We start from the raw sequence: 27,560 nt of genomic DNA on the forward strand, positions 1-27,560 counted from the left end.
GTTCTGGGGAAGCCTGCTTTTCGTGTCTGCTCTGATTGCACATGCAGAATTAAGGACCTGCAGGCAGGGGTGCCGTCTGCTGCCCCTGCGCCCACAGTGGGTGCCACAAAGGTTTCTGGGGAGTGTTTAGTGAGCACTGGTCATTGAACACAAAGATCTTCAAGTGCAGACAGTTTGTCAGTGACAAGGGGACAGGTGTCGTCGAGGCCCAGAGGAGGTGCAGTGCAGGGACTGGGCAGGAGCTGCAAGCATTCAGGCACAGGCCACAGAGCCAGGAATAAAAGGCAGGACACTTCCAGACCAGCTGCTGTGGCCTCCAGGCCTGTGAGGAAGGGAGGGGCAGGCCTGGTGGCTTGGGACGTTGTGGACTAGAAAAGGCCCCAGGGGATAGAAGCCCGAGTCCTCGTCCTCTTCGAGGTTGTACAAACCACACCCACACCCACACACACACCCAATAGGAAAAAATATTTTTAGGTTTTGAAGGGATGACCTCATATTTTTTTCTTATTTACATAGCCCTGTTTGTTTATGTAGTCTTTTAAAAATAGCCAACATGTGCTAAGCTTAGTTCTCACTCTCCCGGCTCTGGTAGAAGAGCCACTGTGTGGGGAGAGACACCTTTTTATCTAGGAGAGGGACAGCCTTGTTTCCCAGGACAGATGGGGGCAAAACAGGACAGGTAGGAAGCTTCGCGTTTTTTCCTGTCACTTCTCCAAAATAACTCTGCTCCTGCCCCCCACTTCCTGCCTTACTGGACACGGGGTAGGTCTCCTTCCGGGGAGCTGTGCTCCATAGATTCTTGGGAAGGCTGCTAGAAAATCTGCCCACAAGCACACGTGCTTGAATCTGAAGACCTAGAACTCGGCATGGAGGGTCTCAGCTCAGGTTTGACCAATGGGTTTGCATCCTAGGTATGTGCCATTGGGCAAACTACTTAAACTCTTTGTGCTATGTGTCAAACACGGACAGGAGTAGAAATGCCAAGCAGCTCCTGTGAGGATTTAATCAAGGAACCAAGGGAAAGGGCTGGGCTCCGTCTAGGTACATAGTAACAGTTTGTCTTTTCATAAAAAGCAACTATGTATCTTTTGACGAGGCTCCCTGTCTGGACCATTGTATCAGCTTTCCAGTTGTTCCTTCAACCAGCTTGTCTGGCCCTCCCCTGTGACATTCCCAAGTGACAAGAAGATAAAACACACTTCTGAGCCCCCTGTCCCCTTCCAATGCTGTGCCAGGGGTCAGCAGAGCTGCCCTCTAGGTGGCCAGATAGTACAAGTTTTAGACTTGGCAAGCCCACTCTTTCTTACAAGTTTACCATGGCAACATGCAATCAGCTGTAGACACTATGTAAAGATGAACAGGTTGTGTTCCAGAAAAATATTATAGACCAAAATAGGCAGCAGCTGAAGGCGTCCATCCCTGACCTACAGGAAGAATGCGGCCCTTAGCTCAGCATTCCTGCCTAAGTACCCAGGCATCCACATGCTCCTCTGTGCCCTGCCCCCATGCCAGTGCCTCAGTCTTGGAGTCTTTCCCATGCTGCTCCCTGTCCTTGGACCTCTGTCCCCTGCCCTGTTTGTCCATCCTCCATTAGGTACTCTTGCTGTGGGGTTCTGGAGAACCCTACCTTCATGTCCTCTCTAACCCAGCATTCAGGCTTGGGAGCCAGCAAGCTGGCCTTCTACCTGCCTTCTTCGTAACCCAGTGGGTGCTGTGGCGTTTCTGCGGGTGCTTATTAAGAGCTGGTCATTAAATACAAGGTTCTGCCATAGAAATGCCTCAGGAAATTCAGTCCAGAGTGGACAATCCAGCCGGTGACAGACAGAGAACAACAGCTGTATGCTTTCTGGGGTGCCTAGAGCAGGAGGTGTCCCTGAGATTTCTGAAATAAGCAGAAAGCATTCAAGTCAGACACTGCAGGTTGGCAAGGACTTCCCAAGCAAGGGAGCCTTGCTATGCTGGGGGAATGGCTAGAGAAGAGCAGACCCCATCATTCCGGGCTCAGGTGAGGATGGCTGAACTGGGGGCTGAGTGGAATGTTGGCTCACCAGTGCAGGAGAGAGGTAAGGAGTTCGAGATTTATCTCTTAAGTCATAACTTCTCTAGGCATCGTTCACAGATGATGTCCTACACATGCATAACACACATACACACACACACACACACACCACACATACACCACAAACACGCACTACATATACCACACACACACACCACACACAAACCTACACACCAAGCATACCACACACACATACACATACCACACATACTACACACACATACACACAGATGCACCACACATACCACACACACACCATGCACATACATGCACACTACACACAAACATACACACTACACACACACACACACACACACACACACACATACCCATAATTACTTAGGTACTTCTTTGACATGTCCCAGGCCCTGTCTCCACCTGAGGCTAGGAGGCTGCAGGGGAGGGAGGTGAGGTGGGTGGGGCTGGAGACAGCTTTCTGTAGGAAAGAGACTGATTTGCCTGTAGGTGCTGACTGCCAGCAATGCTCAGATCTGTGTCACCTGTAGGAGGTGGGTGGTGGCCCCTCCCTCCGCCAGACTGACATAAGGGGAGTCAGAAGGAAGAGTCCTCACAGAGAGCAGAGATGGATACCCAAGCAGAGCAGATGACTTGCCCAGGGTCACACTGTCACCACCGACGTGCAGACACAGGACATGCTGGTTCTGGAATAGGCTCCCTCTCCTGGTCTCAGGTGGAGGTGACCCTGGAGGGGCCAGCAATGGAGAAGGGCCTGTCCAGACTATTGTCAGTAACTGGTGAGCCAGAGAAGGAAGGGGCAGCAAGCGGTGGGTGAATGGAGGAAGAGGCTGGACAGGACACAGGGCAGTGCGATGCAGAGGTAGCTGGCTGCACACCTCGAGGTTTAGGAGCATGGTGGCACCCATAGATGGGGAGACAGAAGATGAGTTCCGTGTGAGCATAATGGATTTGAGAAGCCAGAGCGATGGCCACGCCAGGGTGCAGTGGCTGGAAATGCACAGGAGTGTGGGGTTCGCAGATGGCCGGGCACACAGGTGGGGGGGGACAGGTGAAGTGTGCAGCTGCAAGAATCACTCAGGAAAACAGGCAAGAAATGCTCTCGGGAGACAAGCAGAGGGCTGAGGAAGGAAGCCTGAGGGAGGAGCAAGCCTGCCATGAAGCAACACTCAGGGGAGAGACAGACCCGGGCTCAGAGAGGTGAGAACGGGCAGGGTGGGGTGTACTGGAAGCTGGGTGGCACCCCAGGTCCCCTGGGGAACTGACTTTAGAATGACCACTTTAGAATGAAGCCACCCAACCTGAAAGAAAGCGTGCCATAAGTAAATACAAATGTCAGTCACATGGGACCAAAGGGGGAGGTGCTGTTTGCCTGTGACCGTGTGCTCCTAGCCAGCATGGATGCAGGTGTGCTAGTGATGGGAACAGGAACCACCGCCCATCTCTCCTGTCAGGACAAGCCTTGCCATGGTGCCTCTGTTCCTCTGCTGTTGGCTGGCTCCCTGGAATCATCCCTCCTGTTGGTCTGAATCTCTGTCCTCTACTGGGTGGGCCTCGGCACCCTCCCTTTCCTCTCCCAGCATGCCTCTCTTCATTTGGCAGCTGTCACTGGGAGCAAAGCTTACCCAAAGGGTCTCCACCACAGCTGCGGGGTCACCCACTGGAGAGTTAGACATATTTGGGGAGATTTCCTGGACTGGCAAGTCCAAAAAAGGGGGTGCCGGCTAGGTGGGGTTGTCACAGCAGCTCATCTGAGCAGCTGCTCTGGGCCTGCCTCTGTGATCTTGCTGTTTGAGAACAGCTGAGCCTGGGTCAGGGGAATGGGTCCAAGCCCTCGAGTGCCAGCACCCACTGGCCCTAACCTCCCAGAGTACCACCTGCCTTCCCTTCATCCTACACACAGTCTAAAAACCAAACTCCTCAACATACCGCTCACAGTGAGGCAACCAACCCAGCTAGATGGGAAGATTGTCCTGAGATCCAGCCTGTTAGACGCAAAGCACCAAGCACTGTTCACAGTGACAAAACACACTGCCTGTCTCTCCATATTCCAATGGAGGAAACAGAGTGGGAAGCTGAGGACCTGAGTTCGATTCTCAGCATACACGTACACACACACATACACACACACACACACACACACACACACACACACACACACACACACAAAAGATTAATATTAGACATACATTGATAGTATTTTTGAGCTCTTACATATACAGTGTATACAAAATAAATACAAAGGTACTCTTTTCCTTAAGTAGAGCACAGTGTGTGAGGGGATGATAGCAGGGGAGTAACCAGGTGGTACAGGGTGCGCAGGTTGTGGTGAGTTTTGAACCAGGCAGTCTGGCCCGGGCAGTGGCCTGAGCAGGTAGCAAGCGGCCTGGGTGGGCAGTGTCTGAGTAGGGAGCCAAGGGGAGTGTGAGTGCCAGTTCTGTGGACAGCTGGCAGAGGTGGGGTCCTGTCAGGCAGGAACAGGAGGCCAGTGTGCCTAGAGGGCTGGACGGGGGAGAGCAGGCCACGCAGAGCAGCTGGGGAGGTCTGAGCTGAGCAGAGGGGGCACGGATGTCCTGTGGCCCACCTGGATGTGGTATGGAGACACCCACACTGGGCGTGGGGTAGAGAGACAGTGAGAGGTCAGTGCCTGACTGTGACACAGGCCAGGACAGTAACTGCGAAGGCCGTGGGGTGGGGTGGTCTCTGGCCATAGTGAGGGATCCAGCCAACATGATTCACTGAGATGGGACCCAGGGAACAGAGGAAAGATTTTTGCCAGGAAAGCCCACCAGCATTTACATGGACTGATGCTTCTCAAGCTACTCGGTGTCTCCAAGCCTTGCTTACTCATCTGCAAAATGGGTGTGTGGATAGATAGTTCCACGGATTGAAAAGCCACTTTTAGTCTCAGACTCTGGGGCCTGGGGTGATCAGGGAAGGCCTTAAGGAGGTGGGCAGACCCTGTGCTTAGGAATAACTTAGACCAGGTCCAGCTGATGAGGAAGAAGAGAAAAGAATAGCCAGGCAGAGGAGGATGAGATCAGGAACAGTGTCCTCAGAGTACCGGCCTGGGTGGGAAGGAGGGGGCCAAGAGCTATTAATACACGGATGGGCCCCCAGCTCCCCAGTACCACACCCTTTAAAGTAGACCTGCAGGTCTGGGGCCTGAGCAGATTTTGTGAACACTGTGGTCCTCAATTTTTAACAGCTTCAGACAGACATGCTCAGGCAGGAAGGAATGAAGCCTGGCTGCTGGTCTGCCAGAGAGTTAACCTCCTGGCCTGGCACTGAATAACCACAGGGTCTGCTGAGTGCGAGGAGACTCTTCTGTGTGGCAGCCAGAGCACAAGCCTGGTGGCTCTGGGCTCTGGCACCATCCCACAGCGGAACAAACAGACCTCCCTTCACAGATAATGGCCTCATTGAGTATTGTGCCCATGGCCAGTGCCCAGCACTGGGCAGCTCAGCCTGGGTAAGTTTCCTCTCTTGGATGCTTAGCAAAATATTTACACTATGCCTTTCTAGTAAGACTGTTCCTGGGAGCCAGCAAGCAGAGAGAACCAGAGAAACCCCCTCACTCCCCACTTCACCCCCACACCCCCAGGGACCTGCCTTCCACAGTGGGGAAGGGTTTGTCACACGCCCAGCATGTGAGTCTGGCTCCACCGTTGCTTGCCAGGGTTCTATTGTGAAGCAGGGCCTGGAACTTGAAGATGCTAGAAGGCCTGGCCAGTATCAGTATCATCCCGGGCTCCTCAAAAGAAGAATGTGTACAGATGCAGACAGCATGAGGCAGGTTGATGCTCTCTTCCCTACCACCCCCTGTGCTGAAGGAGTGTGTGTGTGTGTGTGTGTGTGTGTGTGTGTGTGTGTGTGTATGAGAGAGAGAGAGAGAGAGAGAGAGAGAGAGAGAGAGAGAGAGAGAGATTGAGATTGAAGGAGTTCAAGACCAGAGCTGTGAATCCTGCTTTCTCAACCTTCTATTGTGGCACAGTTGGCATCCAGGAACATCCCATCCCCCTGAGCGGGGCTTTCAGTGAGAAGAGAGGGTACAGGCCAGCTCACTGCCGATGGTGCTGCTCTCCCAAAGGTCCCTACATCAGCCCTGGAACATTCACCATGTTGTCAGAGGAAATAGGGACAGTATCTCTTTCCTCCATCCACTAGAAAAGGGGTCAGAGATGACCTGGGTAGCCCTTTGGATAGAATCGAAACCAGTGAGCAAAATCCGCATGGCTCATCAGTAGGGAGATATCTTGAACAATGGACCCACCACTGTTGTGACCCAAGACACACATCCTCTTTGGCCCAGGATCCCACTTCTTCTGAGAATCTGGCTTGTGGCACATCAGTGCCAGGGTGTAAAGATGTGTGTGCAAAGGATGTTTATTGCAAAATTCTAGAGGCAAAAGACAAGGTTATAAAAACTCAAGGGCAAGGTGATGGTGGTGGTATACTCCTTTAATACCAGCACTTGGGAGGCAGAGGCAGGCAGAGGTCTGAGTTCGAGGCCAGCCTGGTCTGTAGAGTGAATTCCAGGCCAGCCAGGGCTGTTATACAGAGAACCCCTGACTTGAAAACAACCAAACAAACAAAAAACTCAAGAGCAAAGTCAAGGTCAAAGGCACTGCATCCAGACCATCACCTGCCATTGAGTAGGAGCAAGCAGACCTTGTGCCTCCTTAGAAGAGCAATGTGGTAGCCCAGTGAGGAATGCGGGGTCTGAAGACCAGTCCTGAGTTCTAGGTCCCACCGCTTACAAGCTAGTTTGTATGACTTCACTATCAGTCTCCTCCAGTTACGCAGAGGTTATAATAGTTCTACCCTACGCTTGTTAGGAGGAGTAACTGAATTGCTGTGTGTGGATATTTGCAATTGTGTCTGGTATGCATTAACTGCTAAAAAGAAAGATCTGACCTTTGATCTGGAAAGATTATCTAGGAGAAAAGCCAAGTGCAGAGAAATGTATATAGGGTAATGTCATTTTCATAAAATCAAAGGCTAGCCTATCTTAACCCCATTCTACACACAAAAGAAGGAAGTAGGAAGGGACAGAGGGAAGGAAGGAAGTGATGGAAAGAGAAAGTGATAAATCCCAGCACTTGAGAGGCAGAGGTAGGCAAACCTCTGTGAGTTCAAAGCCAGCCTGGTCTACACAGTGAGTTTCAGGCTAGCCATGGATACATAGGACTCTGTCTCAAAACACAAACAAGACGTTTAGAAAATTCTATTTAGTAATAGTTAATATACCTGCTTGTTTCAGAAGTTAAGAATTGAGGTGACATCTATAAACTGTCCAATCACTGAGGTTTTCCTTTCTTCATCCATTCATCTACCATTCACTCCCAAACACCTACAAGTGCCTCCTCGGTGTCAGACACAGGACTGGAAGGTGAGTCAGACACACAGGCCCTCCACTTCTGTGAAAATGTCTAATGAGAGGGTGTGTATGAACAGTCACAAGCCACCCCCACGAGTCACAGCATGCGTCAGCTGTCACTGACAGCTTCTACTGCAATGTAGAATCTGAGCAGTTCGTCTCACGGAAGTGTGGAGTAGGATGAAGGTTACCAGAGAGTCAGGGAAGTGGGGAGGGACGTGGTCAGTGGGGGACCGGGTCACAAGGAAGAGCAAGCCCTGGCACTCTGTCACGCAGGAGGATGTCTACAGTCAAGAGAATGTAATGTGCATTTCAGACTAGCTAGCCAGAGGATTTTGAATGCTTTCTATCTTGAAGAGAGGGGAACTGAATGAGGAGCTGGCTATGCTGATTTCCTCATTTGTTCATGATGTTGTGTGTATATGGATCAAATATCACATCCTGGCTAATAAATATATAAAATTATGTATCAATTGAAAACTCAAACGCAGGTCAAAAAAAGCATTGGCCGCTGTCATTGCTACAAAAAGGCACTGTGAAGGACCTGGGCTGGAAGGCAGGATCAGATCTTTTGGAGGAGAGAAGCCCTATGTACTTGAACCCAAACCTCTGGGGAAACCCAGGCAGAGGAATGTGGGACTGGGAGAGATGGAGTTCTGAGCAGTGATTGGGTAGGGCGTGTGGACAAGTGGAAGCAGGTCTGACCCTGAACAGGAAGAGATGGACCAGTGTGTGTTTACCTTGCATGGCTGACTTGGTGACCAGCCCTTCTAGTTATGGCCTCCACTAACCACTCCCTGGGGGATGCCCCCCTTGCCTCTGTTCAAGTACCTCAGGAGTCTCCCTGGGTAATTCCCAGGAAGAGCATTAACCCTGCTGGCCTGGATGTAGCATCATGTCTGAGTCCTCTTCAGGCTCTGCATGAAGGGCTCTTGTTAGCACCCAAGGGCAAAGATGAGGGCAGGCTGGTGCCTGGCACTCTGTGAGAGGCCTGCAGCCGCCCTGCAGCTGAGCCTTCGTGGGCTCATTTCCCATCTCCACGAGCCTCCAGTCCACCATACTTGTTCAGACTCAGGACAGGACAGGAATCTAGAGAGGAGTCAGATGCCAGGCATCTTCCTTAGGAAGATGGGCTGAGGAGATGCCTGGATCCACCCCAGCTGCTTCTGCCTCTGTCCCCTCATCTGCACAATGGGTGAGAAGGGTCCTCCCAGGGAGGCTGTTCAAAAGAACTCATCAGTCGTGACGTGATGTCTAGACAGTGTGCTTACAGTCCAGGGACAGATGAAGTTGTCATAAACTAGTTCCCTCCCAGGGATGAGTTTAGGTAGAAACAAATGAGACAAGCTGGGAAGGCTAAACTGCCACACTAATTCAAGGTGGGAATACTCTGGTTATCACTGGTGTCATCTGAAATGGAGCCGGAGGCCCATCCCAGTAGAGGAGGATGACAGTGGTGAGGATGACCTCGGGGAGAAATTGGTGACAGGTTGGTTTAAGCTAGACAAAGAATGGAGGGTAGGCAGCTGTCAGAGGGGGTGCTGAACCCCTGCAAGTAGGCAGAGAGGGGAGAGGGGCTAGAGTGCAAGAGAGAGGTAGAAGAGAGGAAGCTGGAAGATGGCGGGTGGGGTGGACACACTGGGTAGAGTATCTTGAGAATGGGCAAGAGGGTGAGGCAGCGAAGCTCCTGCACAGAGCCCAGAGGGCCAGAGCATCAGTGCCCATAAGCACGGGGAGTCAGCAGGCGGTCAGAGCCAGAGGTGGTCCTGCTGGGGTAATCCATGCTAGGATAAGATGGACCCCAAATGTCTTGGCAGATCAGACCCCAGAATCCAGTTGTACGTAACACCCTCTTTCTCACTAGGGGTCCACCTAACTGAGTGGCCTACAAGATAAGAACAAAGTCTCTAGCTCCCTACACTCACACAGCACTCCAGTTTCCCCTTGTTTCCCTGAAATGATGTGAGGAGGTGGTGACATGTCTGTCACTTCTACCTCAGTGTCCTCACCTGTGAAACAGAACCACTATCTACTGCGCAGACTTGAGGACCAAGTGTGCCCCAGTCACAGTGTACTGGCTCACCTCAGCCAGCCCCTCTGTCACTGTCCCCGCAGCTCTGCCCTTGGTCATTCAGTAAAATCCATCCTTTCAACCACCAGGCTTTTTCCAGCAGGCTGTTTATTTTCTCCTGGTTTTTCGTGGGCCTGCTGTAATGGAGGAACCAGGCTTATGCTGTTGTCCATCCCGCTTAGCATTTGGAGTCATTCATTCATTCACTCACTTGTTCATAATGCAATGCACAACCAGCAGCCTGTGCTCAGGGCATTGGAAAACAAAGAGAGAGTTCCCACTGTGTTCATCTTTGGCCCCAGGCCCCACCCGCAGCCTGTGGCCTTCTGCCAGGGTGGAATTTTCAAAAAATCACTTGGCTTGAGTGGAGAAGGGATGTGTGGACTGCAGGGGTTTATTTATTTATTTTTTTTAACAGCCTCGGAAAAGTGTACAGGACCCCAGCCTCCTGCCCTGTGAAGACAGAACAGGAGCTTGGAGGACAGTTGAGACCTGCTCCTGGAGGGCATGGCCTATCCCCAAGGGCTTTTAGAATTCAGAAGTTGTCAAAACAGGAAGATCTGGGTCAGGGCCTGAAGTGAGAATTCCTGACCCAAAAATAAGGTTGGAATTCAGTATTTATTGAGATTAACTGAACTCCCGTGGCCCTCAAGGAACTGGCCTGGCTGTGTCCTGACCCATGGAATCCTCTACAAGTCTATGTTTGGAGACAGCAGGCCACTCAGGTGTGAGGCCTGAGGTACCACCTTATTGGCCGTCAGTATCCTGTCTCTAGGCTGCCCCCACGCCAGGTTTTCAGGTGTTGATCTTCTTGTCTGTCCCTGGCCTCTCCACAGTGTCCCCTTTAAGAGGATGGATGGGAGCTTCCACTCTCCACCCTGGAAAACTCCTGTCAGCCACCAGCTTCAATCCTGTTCTCACAGATCCATCCACCCTTTGATAGACGCCATCTGTGTGTCTACAAAGCACGAGGGTCATGAATGAGATGGGCTCCTTGCGCTGAAAGAACTCACCTCGAAGGGAGAGAAAAGCCTGTGAACAAATAAGTTTCCACCCTGTGAGAAGCAAGAGAGAGGGACTTTGTGTCCGGGAGCAGAGATGCCAGCAGCTCAGGGCAGCTCAGTGGAGAACGTGAGTGTGGGAACATGTGTTCTCCTGAGGCTTCTAGGAAACAGAACCAATAGAATAGGGAAACAGACACACACACACACACACACACACACACACACACACACACACACACACACATCATGTAGATAAACCTTGGCATTGGCAACGGGACTGATAAGAAAATAAACTGTAGCCTGTGACAAAAGAAGCAAATGGGAAGCCCCTGAGATGATAACGGCACCAACCATGCCAGACACTGTGGTGGTGAGCACTTGAGACAGAGTCCTCCAAACAGTACTGGAAGGGAGGGAGAGAGAGGGTGGGAGAGATGGAGGGAGGAAAGGAGAGAGGGAGAGAAGGAGGGAGGGAGGGATAGAAAGAGGATGAAACTGAGATTGACATTAAGGAGTTGGCTCTTATAGTTGAGATTTGGCAAGTCCACAGTCTGTAGCGGGCCCCAGGAGGCCCCGCAGGGTACAGGGGCAGCCTGCCAGCCGTCACTTACTCCTCTAGAGAAGCCAGTCTTTTTCTATTAGGATCACCAATTGATTCATAAGGCCCACCCACATGATAGAAGGTATTCTGTTTTGTGCAAAGTCTATGGATTTAAATGTTAGTCTCGCCTGAAAAATAACTTCACAGAATCTTTTAGAATAATGTTTGATCAAATATCTAGGACCATGACCTAACCAAGTTGACCTATGAGACTAACTAGCAGCTGCATAGGAAAGACATTGGGGAGTTTGCCACATGGATCCAGGAAGGGCATGTCAACCAATGGGATCAGCTTATGTTGGGAGAACTCTAAGATTTACACAGACTGGAAGAGAGAATGGAGAGAGGTATTAGAGATACAGCCCCCTGGAAGAGACCTTGAGAATCAGGTTGTCAGGTCTGCCTAAAATAAGCCTTACAGAGTCCTAAACTGAGGAATCATTGGGAATCAGGTATGCCTTGAACAGCTTCTAGAGCAGTGGTTCTCAACCTATGGGACCTGACCCCTTTGGCCATCTCTATCTCCAAAAATATTTACAGTTTATAACAATAGCAAAATTATGTTATGTTTGGGGGGTCACCACAACATGAGGAACTGTTATTAAAGGGTTGCAGCATTAGGAAGGTTGAACACCACTGGTGTAGAGCATGTGATGGAAACGCTTCTCCTGGGATATTCAGTGTAGACAACACACTGACTCTCAGTTCCTGTGGCTGACAGAGGATGGGACTGACTGATAGGCTTCCTCCAAAGGCTGTCCCTGAGACAGAAAGGGGAAGACCAACCTGTCAGGTATCTACACAGAAGCCTGAGGTGCCGTGAGCAGTCTGATCACTGATGCTATTCATGGACCAGCAGGCTACCAGGAGAACAGTGATCCTAATGTGGGAGCATCAGGTGTGCGGTGAGGTAGACACGACAGAGTCCCAAGATGACGCCTCTCCATTAGAAGTCTGTCCTGACTACCAGAACCCCAGGTTCTCCCTGGGAATTACCATGATGAGCTAAAAAGGTATTTCTGAGAGAATGACATCATGATAGCTCTGAAAACAAGATAGGAAGTCTCCCATGGGCCATAAATATGCTAAGTCTTAAGAAAATAGGATACACATGAAATGTGTAAATAGAATCAGAGCCAAAAACATCACACCCAGGATCCAGACATCTAAGTGATTTTCATCCCAGAAATGCCAAGCATAGTTCATGCTGAATACCAACAAGGCAAAGAGCTGGACTGCCTGCCATGCTCCTCTCTCTTCAGAAAGCCTACAGAGAGGCACCTCCCACTCTCCATACAGTAATCCCATTAGACAGAGAGTTCAATCCCACACAGCAAAGTCTCAAGACCCGTCTGAGAGGCCAGGGGTCAGCTTCACCCACTCCAGCAGGTAGTGCCAAAAACTAAAAGAAAAAAATTGAATAAGAAAAATTGAAGGCCCAAATGGAAAGGCATCACATGGTTCATGGACTGGAATAATTAATGCTATTAAATTTCCATACTGTTCAAAGCAATCTACAGATTTAGTGTAGACCCTATAAAAATACTAACACACTTTTTACAGAAAGATTAAAAAACAATTTTATAATACAAAGAACCACAAAACCCCTATGAATAACTAAATCCTGAGGAAGAATAAAAAAACTGGAAACATCACACCTCTCAGTTGCAAAATATATTACAAAGCTACAGTAATCAAAGCAGTATGGTATTGGGCATATAGACCAGTGGAACAGAATAAAAATAAAGCCACACATTACGGTCAACTGTCTTTCAACAAGAGCACCAAGAATACACAGTGTAGATGTGGGATGGGATATCCACATATGGAAGAATGAAACTGGGTCCTTACTTACACCACACCTGTAAAAACAACTCAGTGGATTAAAGACTTAAATGTAAAACCTAAAGTTGGGTCTCATACTTCACAGCATATATGGACTGGCTGTTAAGATAAGCTCCTTCTTGCTACTATTAAAATCATTGCTATTTGGGGGGCTTGGGATATGACTCAGTGGGTAAAATGCTTGTGTCACAAACCTGAGTTTAGATTTCCAGCACATGTGCACACACGCGCATGCACACACACACACACACACACACACACACACACACACACACACAAATACATACATGCACATGTGAAGACCAGAGGACCACTTATAAGAGTCACTTTTTTTCTTGTATCATGTGGATACAAGGGATCAAACTTAAGTCATCAGGCTTGGCAGCAAGTGCCTTTACCCACTGAGCCATCTCACCTGCCCCGTGATTCTGTGTTTAATCTTTTGCCTCTCTGTTTTCCATATAGGCTGAATCATTCATTCCGAATAGTGCAAAGCAATTTCAAAGTTCCTCTGCATTCTTGTCAACACTTTTTATGTGTATGGTATGTATGCATGTACATGTGTTCACATGTAGGTGGGCACAGGTGTATGGGCAGGTATGTGTACATGTAGAGGCCTGAGGCTGATTCCGGGTGCCTCTCTTGATCACTCCCACTGTGTGTATTGAGTCACAATCTCCCACTCGAACCCAGAGCTTGCATATTGGGCTCTAGCTAGCCCCGGCTTGCTCTGGGGGTCTTCTATCTCTACCTCCTGAGGTCTGGCATTCCATGCAGCCTGCCTGACATCATCCAGGTGCTGGGAACCTGAACTCAGCAGGCACTTTACCCACAGAGACACTTCACACTCTTCCTTTCTTTCTTGATAGGGCATTGCTGACTAACATGAGTGAGAAGGCACTGCACTCTGGCTTGAATTCCTTTTCTCTAATCATTGGCAATGTCAGGCATCTTTTTGTGAGCTTATTGGTCATCTTTGATCTTCAGGGAAATGTCTGTTGGAGTTGATGTGCTTGCCTTTGTTGTTACTGGATTGTTGGCACTCTTCATATGTGCCTGGTATTGGGTCTTTGTCAGGGATATAACTGCAAACATTTTCTCATTCTATCGGCTTTTCCACCCACCTCTGTTGGTTTGACCTTTGACATACAGGCATTACTGACCTTGATGTCATCCAGTTTAATCTTTCCAGTGTTTGCTTTGTGATGTGCTTTTTAAAATTTCCAGTTCCAATATCAGAAGGCTTTTCCTGTGTGTTTTCTTCTATGAGTTTTATAGTTTTAGCTTTTGTGGTGAGGTCTTGTTTCCATTTGGGCTTAACTTTGGCCATTTTCAGTTGGGCTGGCCCTGTGTTGAGAAGATCCATGAACTGCTTGAGGTGGAGCAGATAAAGAAAGTAGTGTGTTGCAGAGCAATCATGAATGTACACCACTGCTAGGACAGTGATGGCCACCTGCCACCCAGGAGGGAAGGCAGAGACTGTAGACAGTGCCCTCGTTCACTGTGGGCATGCGCAGTCACCATCAGTGATCTGCCTTCCTAGTACACTTATAGAATGTGCGTTTCTGTGTGTGTGCACCCATCTGTATGCCTCTGTGTGTGTGTGTGTATGTGTGTGTGCGCGCATGTGCCTGCTTCCATGTTGTGTGTGTGTGTGCATGTGTGTGGTAAATGTTGCCATATGTTCTTTCCTTAATTAAAAAAAAGATTGCATTTATCTGTCTACTGTATGTATATGTGTAGGCACATGTGTGCCATGGCACATATGTGAATATCAGAGGACAATTTGTGGATGTCGGGTCTCTCCTTCCACCATCAGATTCCAGAAATTGACCTCGGGTCATTGGCAGCAAGCACCCTTACCCACTGAGCCATCTTACCACCTGCCCTGCCGTAGTTTGCTCTACATGCTGTCCTTCATGGTAGACAGAAGAACCCTGACTACCTACCTAGGCAGCTTGTGGGTGGGTGTGCCTTTTGAACCCCTGTCACTTAATCAAAATGTGGTCAAAAGACAGCTGGAGGCCTGCTGGAAGCTGACAGGCATGCAGGCTTGTGGAATCCAGGTCTGTTCCAGGCAGCGATCCTGGCACAGAGCAGTGGCCAGAAGACGCACGTCTGACCCAGTCTCCTGACTGGCTCTCTCTTTCCCCAGGGTCTCCTCGCTAGCACTTCCTGGCTCATTGAAGATAAAATAGGTCGACCTAAGTTCACAAGTGCCCACTGAGTTCTCTCAGATGTCCAGACATCACTTTGGATGCTTCTGGAAAAGGCGGATATAAATAAATGACAAGCCAGGAGGGTGGTGTGCTAACTAGATAGATAACAATGGGCTGCCTAGTCTGCGAATTAGCTCCAGGCATTGGGCTTCACCAGGCCCCTGCTGAGACAGCTGCTGAACCAGTGCTGGCTCCTTTTCGGTCGTCACAGGAGAAAGACATCAGTGTGGTAGACACTTTCCCAGGTAAAAGAAAGCACAAAGGAGTTCTTAACAAGGCCAGCCCTCAGGGCGGGAAGAAAGGCTGCTGGCAGTGGTAAGCTTTGCCCTCCATTAGCACTGGGACTCAGAGATGAGCCCAGTCTGCAAGGCTGTGTGACCCAGGCCCTGCAGGGTCTCCACTGCAGAAGACACCTGGTGGCCCTGACTCAGCTGTGGGCTCTGCTGCTAGGAAGTTTTGTGATTTGTACCTCCGTTTCCTAATATATAAGACAGGCTTGCAAAGGCCGCTTGGCAGCGAGGTTGTCGTGAAGAAGAGATGAGCTAGTTTACTCAGATCCCTAAGAACAGTCCTGACATGAACAGGGATTCGAAGCCCAGTCCAGACCTGGGTGTGTGCCATCACCGCCTCTTATCACTGCACCAGTATCCTAGGGTGACCTACACAGGACAGCGCACTCTGGCTTTATCCTTGCTGCGTAATGGCTGTGAATCTTGTTCCTGGTTTCTCTGTGGATGTCACCGGAGACTTCAACCTCTCTGGTGATAGTAGTTTCACCTTGGTCCCTGGGTCTCACAGGAAGGCAGATCTCAACCAGTCACAACCCACTAGGCTTTCCCACACTCCCCTCTGTACAAATAGGTTGTGGTATTTGATCAGTGCTCAGAAATCAAAAGCCCTCTCTCTAGATCTCAGAATTACCTGAGAGGTGAAGTTAAAAATGAAGAAGAAGAAGAAGGAGAAGGAGAAGGAGAAGGAGAAGGAGAAGGAGAAGGAGAAGGAGAAGGAGAAGGAGAAGGAGAAGGAGAAGGAGAAGGAGAAGGAGAAGGAGAAGGAGAAGGAGAAGGAGAAGGAGAAGGAGAAGGAGAAGAAGAAGAAGAAGAAGAAGAAGAAGAAGAAGAAGAAGAAGAAGAAGAAGAAGAAGAAGAAGAAAAGTTGCCGAAGGGAAATGGTTTGAGTGTCCCTGGTAGTGAGAAGCCCCTTCCCCCGTGTGTTATTACAGGGACAAGCATGGCCCAAGTGACTGAGGTTAATGATTACTAAGTTTTGCTTATTATAACACAACACCTGAGGTAAAGTGGTAAAGAGAAAAGGTCTCTTTTGTTCATCGTTTGGGGAGCTGACCTCACTCTGATGCAGCTGCCTTCTGCGGCTCCCTGACCACGTCACTCCCAGTCTCCAGGCTGACATCCTCATGTCTGCCCCATCTAGCTGCCATCTGACCTCGTAAGGGCGGCGCCATACTCAAGTCTTGCCCACACACAAGTGTGTGAACACAAACGCCACACAGACATCTTTAGGGGGCACTGATAATACGGTGTCGTGAAGCCTCAATACTTACCGCTCACGGCCTGTCCAGCCTGTGGTCTTGAGTCCTAAATTCCCATCTATTCAAAGTGGAAAGGTTCGCTTTGCTGGCAATTTGAGATCAGCATGCTTTATTGACTAGCAGTAGAATCTGTGACCACACTTTGGTATACTGGGGGTGGGAGGTGTTAATTACTAGCAAAGGACCTTGTCAGACCCTCTGAGTCTAGGCTGAAGTTTACATAACAGCTCCCAGGGCATGAAGTTCCTGCCTTCGCCTCACCTCAACCTCATCTCACTTGGGCAGTCGCCTAGCACCTCAGCCTAGAGCCTGAAGTGGGTCCCAGCTAGTGTCCTGACAGTGGTAGTGGCCTAGCTGGCCTGACAGGGTCCAGTTCCTGGCTCCCCCAGCCTCAGGGTGCCCCCTTCAGGTTCGGGCCATGTCATTGTAGAACTAGATTTCAAAGGAGATTTCCAACTTATCTTCAGGCTTTAGGCCACCTTTCCTTGAACCTGTTGGAGTCTCTGTTACATGCTTTTTTTCCCTGAGACCTTGATGGCTCTAGCCCCAGGGAGCTCTGACTGCTTTCTTGTTGAATTGTTTCCATAGTCAAGCCTATGGAAGTTTCCAGAATGGGAGCTGATTGGCCTGCTTTATTAACCAATTAGCCGTTGAAAACCAGCTTCTCCTCATGGTTGTCAGTTGGCTTCTGAGGGACCATGGCCTCAGGGGCAAATGACATGAGCCCTGTGGCTATTCTGTGACCATCTGTAAAGGACATCTGTCTTCTCCATGGCTTGAAAGGGAGTCCTGAAACTCTGGTCCATTGTTCTGGAGATTTATCTGGTGTTCTATTAATTATCTGTAAAGTGGCCTTTTCTCTGTCACTTCAGACATGCTCAGAACCAAGGCAAGTGGGAAAGAGATGTTTTTCACATGTCTAGGTCACAAGGGTCAGCTAGGTCCTGCTAAAGAGTAACCAACACCTGCTCACATCACATCTGAATTTGACATGATCCAAGACTGTTCCAAGACCTTCAGTCCCCACTGCCCTCCCAATGCCCTGGCAACAATTACCTGCACCTGCCCTACAGTGTGGTAGAACAGGACACAGGGGGACTAGCCCTGAGGTTGGAGGCCCTGAGTAGCCATGGCTGGTTGGCCCCATCATAGTCCAGGGGCCCTGAATGCAGAGTAAAGGTGTGACCTGGAGCCTCAGAGGTCCTGACTCTGTACCCCGGGACCCTAAAAAACCTCTAGGAAGGAACCAGCCCCAGCCCCAATGTGGGCTAGTTAATGACCTAGGCAGGCAATGTAGTCCCAATGAGTAACCTGATGGCCCAATAGTCATCTCTTTCCCTCAGCATCCTATCTTCTCTCTCCCTGGCCCTGAGAATCACACCAGACCCCAACCACCTCCCCTACCTGTCCCTGGATAGTGCTGAGGCTAAATGGAAGGAAACCACAGTACCAGACAATGTGTGTTCCTCTGCCAACTGGCACCCCCCTCACCTGTGGGGTCTCCATCCATTGGAAGAAGCAATGCTTATCACCAGTTTGAGTTTACAGGTCCTTGTACCAAAGGATAGAGAGGCAGAAATAACAATAAATCCACGACCACCACGTAGCACACAGAGGCCTTTCCACACCTCCCCGAAAGACACAATGAACAAGGCTGGAAGGCCCAGCCCAGAGAGCAATTTTCCCCTGTAAGGTATACAACACACCCCTCCTCCGACATCAGAAGCCCTGGCACTTCTGTCTCCCTTCACTCCGATAAGAAAAGCAGGGCAGTGACACCAGGATAGGGCCCAGCCTTAGCCAGACCCCCCACTTCCCCCTCCAGTAGCACAGTGAAGTTCAGACAGAAGCAGAAAAACCAGGGCTGCATTCAGACTCTACTCACCCCACATGTTCCTTGCTGCAGATACAGTGGTGTCCTGCGGACCAACAGGGAGCCCTAGGCTTCAGTGCCCATTCCTCACGAGAGCCACAGGGAACGTTACTGAGGTGGGGACAAGCCTGGCACGGCCACTAAATTGTGTGGCTCTTAGGACAAGCTCTGTGCTCTTTGCATCCCATGGTCCCCTCATCTCTAGAGCTCTGCTGCTTAAGCTAGAGATTTGAGTCCTTGAAAAATACCCCTTACTGAGTTTGGTCTTCCATTGGCAAAAACTGCATTTGCTGAAAGGATATTGTTGAAGGCAGAGATGACCTTCATCATTTCCTGCCCCTGACTAAAGTGTCACATGAAAAGGGTATATCCTAGCAGCCCTTGGGTTCTTGCAAGGAACTTAGCTCTCTCTTCCTCCATGGCTTCCTTTCTATACCAGATCACATTTCCCTTTTCTCCATGACTGCCAGGAAGCACATATGAAAACGTGCAGCTGAACTATAGAAATTCTGTAAGCATTTATGACTGGCTCGACAAAACTCTTTTACCCCACCAACCCTAACTTGCTGCTCCCATTTATATTTTCTTGGTTCCAATTTGCTATTTGTGGTTATTATTTAATTATAGGTTATTATAATTACCTTACACTCTTTGCAGAATAAAGATGTTGAAAACACAAAAGAAGTAAATTTACAAGATGTAATGTTCAGCTAAAAGAAAGTCATCTGCCTCCCACAGCAAAGCCAGGCCCTAACTGCTGGCACTTGACAGGAGGTTGAGCCTTGCTGATTGTTCATCCTCTGTGGAAGTGTAGTGTGTGAGTTCTTCAAGTCTCTGCCTGGGGAAGGAGGGAACCTGGGTCAGGATACCAGGGCCAGGGAACACTTACCCAAGACAGAAGCAGAGAAATCCTCGCAGGAGGATGAGGTGGACAACACAGAAGAAAGGCACCATGGGTAAACTGCCTCAGAGGCCTGGGTCAGGTGCTGCCATTGTCTTTTAGAATCTGAGACCTTGCAGGGCACAGATGAATCCCGGTACTCTGGAAGCTGAGGCAGAAGGGTTATAATTTCAAGGCCAGCCTGGGCTACATAGCAAGATCCTGTTTCAAAAACAAATCCAGGGCTGGGATGTGGCTCAGTGGTCAATGGTGCTTCTCTAGCATGTGCAAAGCCCTAGAATTGATCCCCAGCACCACCAAAAGCAAAAACCAAACAAACAAAGAAGAGCCCGGGCCTTCAGTAAGACGCCTGCCCTGGGTGGACCACAGTTTGCTCATCTGGAAAGATAGGAAGGTGTGTGAGATGAAGTCACAGTGACCTCTAGCTCTGAAATCTGACTTCATCCCTAGAGGGAAGGACTCTGAGAATCCTTCTGAACCCAGGGAAGCCGGACTATCCAACATCCAGCTAGCCTCAAGAGCACACACACCTGGGAAGTCTACCCAGACCTGCAGGCCATTTACCTCCCAACTTGACAAGGACCTCCATTCTGACCTACATCTAGGGCTTCCTTTACACACTTGGGTAACAGGAAAAGGCTGCAAAGTACTAGGTAGTGGTGGCACACACCTTTAATGCTAGCACTTGGGAGGCAGAGGTTGGCACATCTCTGAGTTTGTGGCCAATCTGGTCTTTAGAGTAAGTTCCAGGACAACAAGAGCTACACACTCTGTCTCGAAAAACCAAACAAAAACAAAAACAAACAAACAAAAAAAGACTGCAAACCTGGAGAAACCTTCTGGAAGATTCCTCATTTCCTGGAGAGTGTTCTGATCAATCTGGTAGTCACAGCCAGCTTGGAGTGCTCCCATGGGCCATGCCCCATCCTTCACTGCTTTGCCCAAAAACATGATAGGGAGTGAGTGATACTTCTCAAGGTCATGCATATCTAGGGCCAGGGAAACTAATGGTTAACAGTCTATCCCTTGGAAAGCTCATCCCGGCATCCTCAGGCTCTTCCTGTACCCCACCCCTCCAGGACCATCTCTCTCCCTCCTCGGCAGCATCCTTATTCATTTCTTCATGGCACTCTGCTGCAGGCCACATGAGCAGTCCAGACAGGACTTCTGTTATCCTTATTCAAGATTCACAGCAGAGGCTTGGCAGGCCCAGGCTCACGGAACTGGGCTGCAGGGCAGGGATGGGGGCCCAGGCCTCTAGCCCCCAGTAACCCCACAAGACCAATGTCAGAAGTACTCGTTCTGTGGAGGCAGTGGTGCAGGATGACCACAGGGAGCTGGGGGTTCTACATCCTGCTTGAATTATCTGTGGCTAATGTTTAGGGAATCTTAGCCAGCTTTAACCCTGCACCTTGTTTGCCCAACCTGTGGACAGCCCCAGTAAATCTCTTTCCTTTGTTGTGTGTATTTTTTTTCCCATAGAAGACCGTGATTTCTCCTCTGAACCTGTTAATCTCCAATAGAGAACTCAAGGGGAGAAGAGGCCAGAGCCGAGCTGCCCTAGCATCCCAGTGTGGTACCTCTCCAGCCAGGACCAGAGATGACAGGACAGATGTCTCCAACTTTCAGCTGTTCACACAGCACGCAGGGGACTCATGGGAGCCACTTGTCACTGCCAATCAAACCCACTCAATGGCAATACTGACATCTTTCATGCTGTTTTCAAGACAGACACTCAGGCAGAAAATGCCAGTGTGCTTCCTGTCTGCAGAGTAGAGGGCCATGCCACACCAATATGAACAGTGTGGACCCCAGGATCTGCTCTGAGTCCACTTGCAGCCACTGACACTTGGAGAGGAAAAAAAAAAAGTCCAACCCCCAAAGCCATCGTGGGGTTGGCTTCCACAGCTCTTGTCCAATGTGGCCAAAGCTAAACACCTCGAGACTCTTGGATTATTCATAAATGCGACCCGCCCCAAACTCCCTGAGTAGCATCTGAAGTCTCGTGAAGGTCATGGATCCGGAACAAAGCGTCAAGTGCACCAAGAAGGCTGATGGAAGTCCCCGTAAGCGGCTGACCAAAGGAGAAGCCATTCAGACTAGTGTTTCTTCCAGCGTCCCGTATCCAGGCAGCAGCACCAGTGCTCCCTCAGAGAGTGCCACCCAGGAGCTCCTAACCCCGCAGCCTTTCTCGGGCCCCTCGGTGGTTCTTAGAGAAGGCTCTCAGGAGAAAACCGGCCAGCAGCAGAAGCCTCCCCGGAGGCCCTCCATCGAGGCCTCAGTCCACATCTCGCAGTTTCCACAGCACCCTCTGACACCAGCATTCATGTCCCCTGGCAAACCAGAGCATCTCCTAGAGGGGTCTACGTGGCAGCTGGTTGACCCCATGAGACCTGGACCCTCAGGCTCCTTTGTGGCCCCTGGGCTGCATCCGCAGGGCCAGCTCATCCCATCCCATGCTTCCATCCTTCCTCCCGAGGACCTGCCTGGCATCCCTAAGGTCTTTGTGCCCCGTCCCTCCCAGGTCTCCCTGAAGCCCACAGAAGAGGCACATAAGAAAGAGAGGAAACCACAGAAGCCAGGGAAGTATATCTGCCAGTACTGCAGCCGGCCCTGTGCCAAGCCCAGTGTGCTCCAGAAGCACATTCGCTCCCACACGGGCGAGAGGCCCTACCCCTGCGGCCCCTGTGGCTTCTCCTTCAAAACCAAGAGTAACCTTTATAAGCACAGGAAGTCCCATGCCCACCGCATCAAAGCCGGTCTGGCTTCCGGCTCCGGCAGTGAGATGTACCCACCTGGGCTGGAGATGGAGAGGATCCCTGGGGAAGAGTTCGAGGAGCCTACCGAAGGAGAAAGCACAGACTCCGAGGAGGAAACCGGTACCACATCAGGTCCCCCCACAGAGGTTCTCCCCAAATCTAAGCACCCCCTGCTCTCAAGTGGCTTATACAGCTCCGGGAGCCACAGTTCCAGCCAGGAACGCTGCTCTCTGTCCCAGTCAAGCACTGCACCATCGCTTGAGGACCCCACCCCGTTTGCAGAAGCCTCATCGGAGCATCCCCTGACCCATAAACCCGAGGACACACACACCATCAAGCAGAAGCTGGCGCTCCGCCTGAGTGAGAGGAAGAAGCTGATTGAGGAGCAGACGTTCCTGAGCCCAGGGAGCAAAGGCAGCACGGAGTCTGGGTACTTCTCACGCTCGGAGAGCGCCGAGCAGCAGGTCAGCCCCCCTAACACCAATGCCAAGTCCTACGCAGAGATCATCTTTGGCAAGTGTGGGCGGATCGGGCAGCGGACTTCCATGCTGGCACCCACCTCCACCCAGCCCCTACTGCCCCTGTCCGCTGAAGACAAGCCCAGCTTGGTGCCCCTGTCTGTACCCCGGACACAGGTGATCGAACACATCACAAAGCTCATCACCATCAATGAGGCTGTGGTGGACACCAGTGAGATTGACAGTGTGAAGCCCAGGAGGAGTTCTCTGACCAGGCGCAGCAGCGTGGAGTCCCCGAAATCCAGCCTCTACCGGGAGTCACTATCATCCCATGGGGAGAAGACAAAGCCGGAACAATCGCTGTTGAGCCTCCAGCACCCGCCCAGCTCCACGCACCCTGTGCCTCTCCTGAGAAGCCACTCAATGCCTTCCGCAGCCTGCACCATCAGCACCCCCCACCATACCTTCCGGGGGAGCTACTCCTTCGACGACCACATTGCTGACCCCGAAACCCCCAGCCGCAGCAGTCCCATGTTTACCTCCCACCCGCGGATGCTGAAACGCCAGCCAGCCATTGAACTACCTTTGGGAGGTGAGTACAGTTCCGAGGAGCCTGGACCAAGCAGCAAAGACCCCTCCTCCAAGCCCTCTGACGACCCAGAATCCAAGGAAAGCGACCTTACCAAAAAGACCAAGAAGGGGCTGAAAACAAAAGGCGTGAGCTATGAATGTACCATCTGTGGTGCTCGGTACAAAAAGAGAGATAATTATGAAGCTCATAAGAAGTACTACTGCTCTGAGCTCCAAATCACAAAAGCCCACTCTGCAGGTGCTCATGAAGTGGAAAAGACTCAGGCTGAGCCTGAGCCCTGGTCCCAGATGATGCATTATAAACTAGGGGCCACCTTGGAACTCACTCCATTGAGAAAAAGACGGAAGGAGAAGAGCCTTGGGGATGAGGAGGAGCCACCTGCCTTTGGCAGCCCTGGCCCATCAGACCCAGCTCGTATCCTGCCCTTGGAGTCCGCCAAGTCACCAGCAGAACCAAGCAAATCAGTTCCCTCCTTAGAGGGACCCACAAGCTTCCAGCCAAGGACTCCCAAGCCAGGGACTGGATCAGAACCAGGGAAGGAGAGGAGAAAAATGTCCAAAGAAATTTCTGTCATCCAGCACACCAGCTCCTTTGAGAAGTCTGACCCTCTGGAGCAGCCGAGCAGCCTGGAAGAAGAAAAGCCCGTGGCCCAGTTCTCATCCCCACCACCTGCCCCCCATGGACGCTCAGCTCACTCCCTGCAGCCGAGGTTGGTCCGCCAGCCCAACATTCAGGTTCCAGAGATCCTGGTGACAGAAGAGCCGGACAGGCCGGACACGGAGCCCGAGCCACCCCCAAAGGAGCCCGAGAAGACAGAGGAATTCCAGTGGCCCCAGCGCAGCCAGACGCTGGCACAGCTCCCAGCAGAGAAGCTGCCACCCAAGAAAAAGAGACTCCGCTTGGCCGAGATGGCACAGTCCTCGGGGGAGTCCAGCTTTGAGTCCTCCGTGCCTCTGTCTCGAAGCCCGAGCCAGGAGAGCAGCATCTCTCTGAGTGGTTCCAGCCGCTCGGCTTCCTTCGACAGGGAGGATCACGGAAAAGCTGACGCCCCTGGGCCCTCGTCAGACACACGCCCCAAACCCCTGGGCACCCACATGCTGACTGTCCCCAGCCACCACCCACACGCCCGAGAGATGCGGAGGTCAGCTTCAGAGCAGAGTCCCAACGTGCCCCACTCCTCACACATGACTGAGACCCGAAGCAAATCCTTTGACTATGGCAGCTTGTCCCCGACAGGACCCTCTGTAACAGTGCCCGCAGCTCCGCCGCCCCCGGCCGCTCCACCAGGAAGAAGGAAATGCTTTCTGGTGAGACAGGCCTCCCTCAGCAGACCTCCAGAAGCAGAGCTGGAGGCCACCCCTAAGGGAAAACCAGAGAGCAGCGAGGAGCCCTCAGCCAGCAAGCCTCCCACCAAAAGCTCCGTGCCCCAGATCTCCGTGACTACCGTACAAGGTGGGCCCTCAGAAGGCAAGAGCCAGATACAGGACCGGCCCCCGCTGGGGTCCAGCCCACCCTACACAGAGGCCCTGCAAGTGTTCCGACCTCCTGGCACCCAGCCGCCCCCACCGGTCTCCCTCTTCTCCTTGCAGCACCTCTTGCCTCAGGAGCCAGAACAGTCCTCGGAGTTCTTCCCCACTCAGGCAATGGCCAGCCTCCTCTCCTCGCCGTACTCCATGCCCCCCCTCGCACCTTCCTTGTTCCAAACTCCACCACTTCCGCTGCAGCCTACTGTGCTACACCCCAGCCAGCTCCATCTCCCCCAGCTCCTGCCTCACCCTGCAGATATCCCCTTCCGGCAGCCCCCCTCTTTCCTCCCCATGCCATGCCCTGCCTCCTCAGCCCTCTCTGGATATTTCCTGCCTCTACAATCCCAGTTTGCATTGCAGCTCCCTGGTGAACTAGAAAGCCACTTGCCCCCAATCAAAACCAGCCTGGCCCCTCTGGCAACAGGACCTTCTGGCCCCTCCAGCAGCACAGAGTATAGCAGTGACATCCAGCTGCCCCCTGTGACTCCCCCAGCTACCTCCCCAGCTCCCACATCAGCCCCAACATTGGCCCTGCCTGCCTGTCCAGATGCTATGGTGTCACTGGTTGTTCCCGTCCGCATCCAGACTCACATGCCGTCCTACGGGAGCGCCATGTACACCACCTTGTCTCAGATCTTGGTCACACAGTCTCAAGGCAGCTCAGCAAGTATGGCTCTTACCAAGTATGAGGAACCTTCCTCCAAAGGGATGACTGTGTGGGGGGCTGATGTATATGAGGCTGGGCCTGGACCATCTAGCATAAGCAAGGAGCAAAGCAGAGGTTTCCAGACACCATATCTGAGAGTGCCTGAGAGGAAAGGCACATCACTGTCCTCGGAGGGTACCCTGAGCCTGGAGGGGTGCTCATCCACAGCCGGTGGAAGCAAGCGTGTCCTCTCTCCTGCTGGCAGTCTTGAACTTACCATGGAAACCCAGCAGCAGAAAAGAGTAAAAGAGGAGGAGGCTTCCAAGGCAGATGAGAAACTGGAGCTGGTGAGCACCTGCAGTGTGGTGCTGACCAGCACAGAGGACAGGAAGAGGACAGAGAAGCCCTATGCGGGCAGCCAAGGCCAGAGCAGGAGGGAGGCAGAAACACTGTCCAGCTTGCCTTCAGATCCATCCGACCCAAAAGAGCTTTCTCCCCTCTCTCATCCCACATTGCCCCATGGGACAGCCCCAGGCTCAGAAGCTTTGAAAGAATATGCTCAACCATCTAGCAAAGCTCACCGAAGAGGGCTGCCTCCACTGAGTATAAAGAAAGAAGATCCAAAGGAACAGCCTGACCTCCCTCCCCTGGCACCCCCTAGCTCTCTGCCTCTGTCGGACACTTCCCCCAAACCAGCCAAATTGCAAGAAGGTACGGACTCTAAGAAGGTACTGCAGTTCCCCAGCCTCCACACGACCACTAATGTCAGTTGGTGCTATTTAAACTACATTAAGCCAAATCACATCCAGCATGCAGATAGGAGGTCCTCTGTTTACGCTGGTTGGTGCATAAGTTTGTACAACCCCAACCTTCCAGGGGTTTCCACTAAAGCTGCTTTGTCCCTTCTGAGATCTAAGCAGAAAGTGAGCAAAGAGACATACACCATGGCCACAGCTCCGCATCCTGAGGCAGGAAGGCTGGTGCCATCCAGCTCCCGAAAGCCCCGCATGACAGAGGTAAGTTCAGCCTTGTTCTAGTCATTGTGCCAAAGTTTGTGCTGAGCTTTTAAAGCCACATTGTCTTCTTGCTAAGTTTGTAGAATTAAAGCCAGCTTTGAGGGATGGGACAGATTTTTCTCTCTGGGAGTTGTGACCTTATAAGGAAATATGTTCATTGGGTTTCTCTGCTCTTGTGTTCCTAACATAATTGGAATAATGTAATCAGGAAAGTCTCCCTACTTTCCCACAAGATTCTACTGTACTGTAGAAAGTTTAGTCTTAGCAAGTTAAAGAGCAATTCTACAAAGGATATAGTTGGGAAGTTTTATTGGTAGGATGCTTTTGCCAGTTTTAGAACTTTATTCCAGCCCTTTCCAATGGGAGTTCTCCCTTGCCCTACTAGTCTCTTTAAACTTTTCTTATTTTATCTGTGTCTGCTGTTTTTATCCTTCACATTTGATACAAATCACTCCTAAAACATTCCCTTTCCTGTAAGATGGCAGCTAGAACTGGGCTGCAGTGCACCTCTCCACCTGTAGGAGGCAGTGACACTCCACAGTTTGAGCCATCTGTGCTACAGAGTAGCAGTAGGCTCTCAATGCAGCTCATATTTATTCCTTCATTGCCTCTGACCTGGACTACTTCAAGAGCTATGAAATAAAGTTTCCCAGCTAATTTAACAAGTTTGAAATTCAACAATTTCAATTTGTGTAAGAACACAACACTTTACACAGACAAGGCTATGCCGTGACCTATGCTGGCCTAGTGTGACAAAATACCCCTACACAAGCAGCTTAAGGGAGAAAACATTTATTTTGGTTTATAGTTTCAGAATGACACAATTCATCATGGCAGGAAAGGCATATGGAAGCTACCTGGTTGCAATGCCTCCATATTCAGATAGCAGAGAATGAATAAGAAGTAGAGCCAGGCTATAAATTTCTCAAGGTCCTTCCCACAACCAGGTCCTTCTCACATCCTCCAGTAAGGGTCCACCTCCTAAAGGTTAACAACCTTCCCAAACAACATCACCAGCTGATATGAGGACCTTTCATATTCAAACCATATATGGAATTTGTAGAGTGACCAGTGGTCTTGTTTGG

General features: G+C 50.9%; 1 protein-coding gene across 4 annotated transcripts in view; it reads left to right on the plus strand.

The window, feature by feature from the left end:
- Hivep3 (HIVEP zinc finger 3) overlaps window positions 1-27,560 on the plus strand; it is a 417,522-nt gene that overhangs the window by 357,465 nt on the left and 32,497 nt on the right. For all 4 annotated transcript variants that reach the window (XM_028886462.2, XM_028886461.2, XM_028886465.2 and 1 more), the window contains one exon: window positions 20,961-26,475. In XM_028886462.2, the coding sequence (XP_028742295.1) occupies window positions 21,493-26,475 (4,983 nt within the window). In that variant the 5' untranslated portion in view covers window positions 20,961-21,492. The remainder of the gene's footprint in view (window positions 1-20,960; window positions 26,476-27,560) is intronic.

Source organism: Peromyscus leucopus, chromosome 2 (genome assembly GCF_004664715.2).
Source record: "Peromyscus leucopus breed LL Stock chromosome 2, UCI_PerLeu_2.1, whole genome shotgun sequence".
NCBI classification, from domain to species: Eukaryota; Metazoa; Chordata; class Mammalia; order Rodentia; family Cricetidae; genus Peromyscus; species Peromyscus leucopus.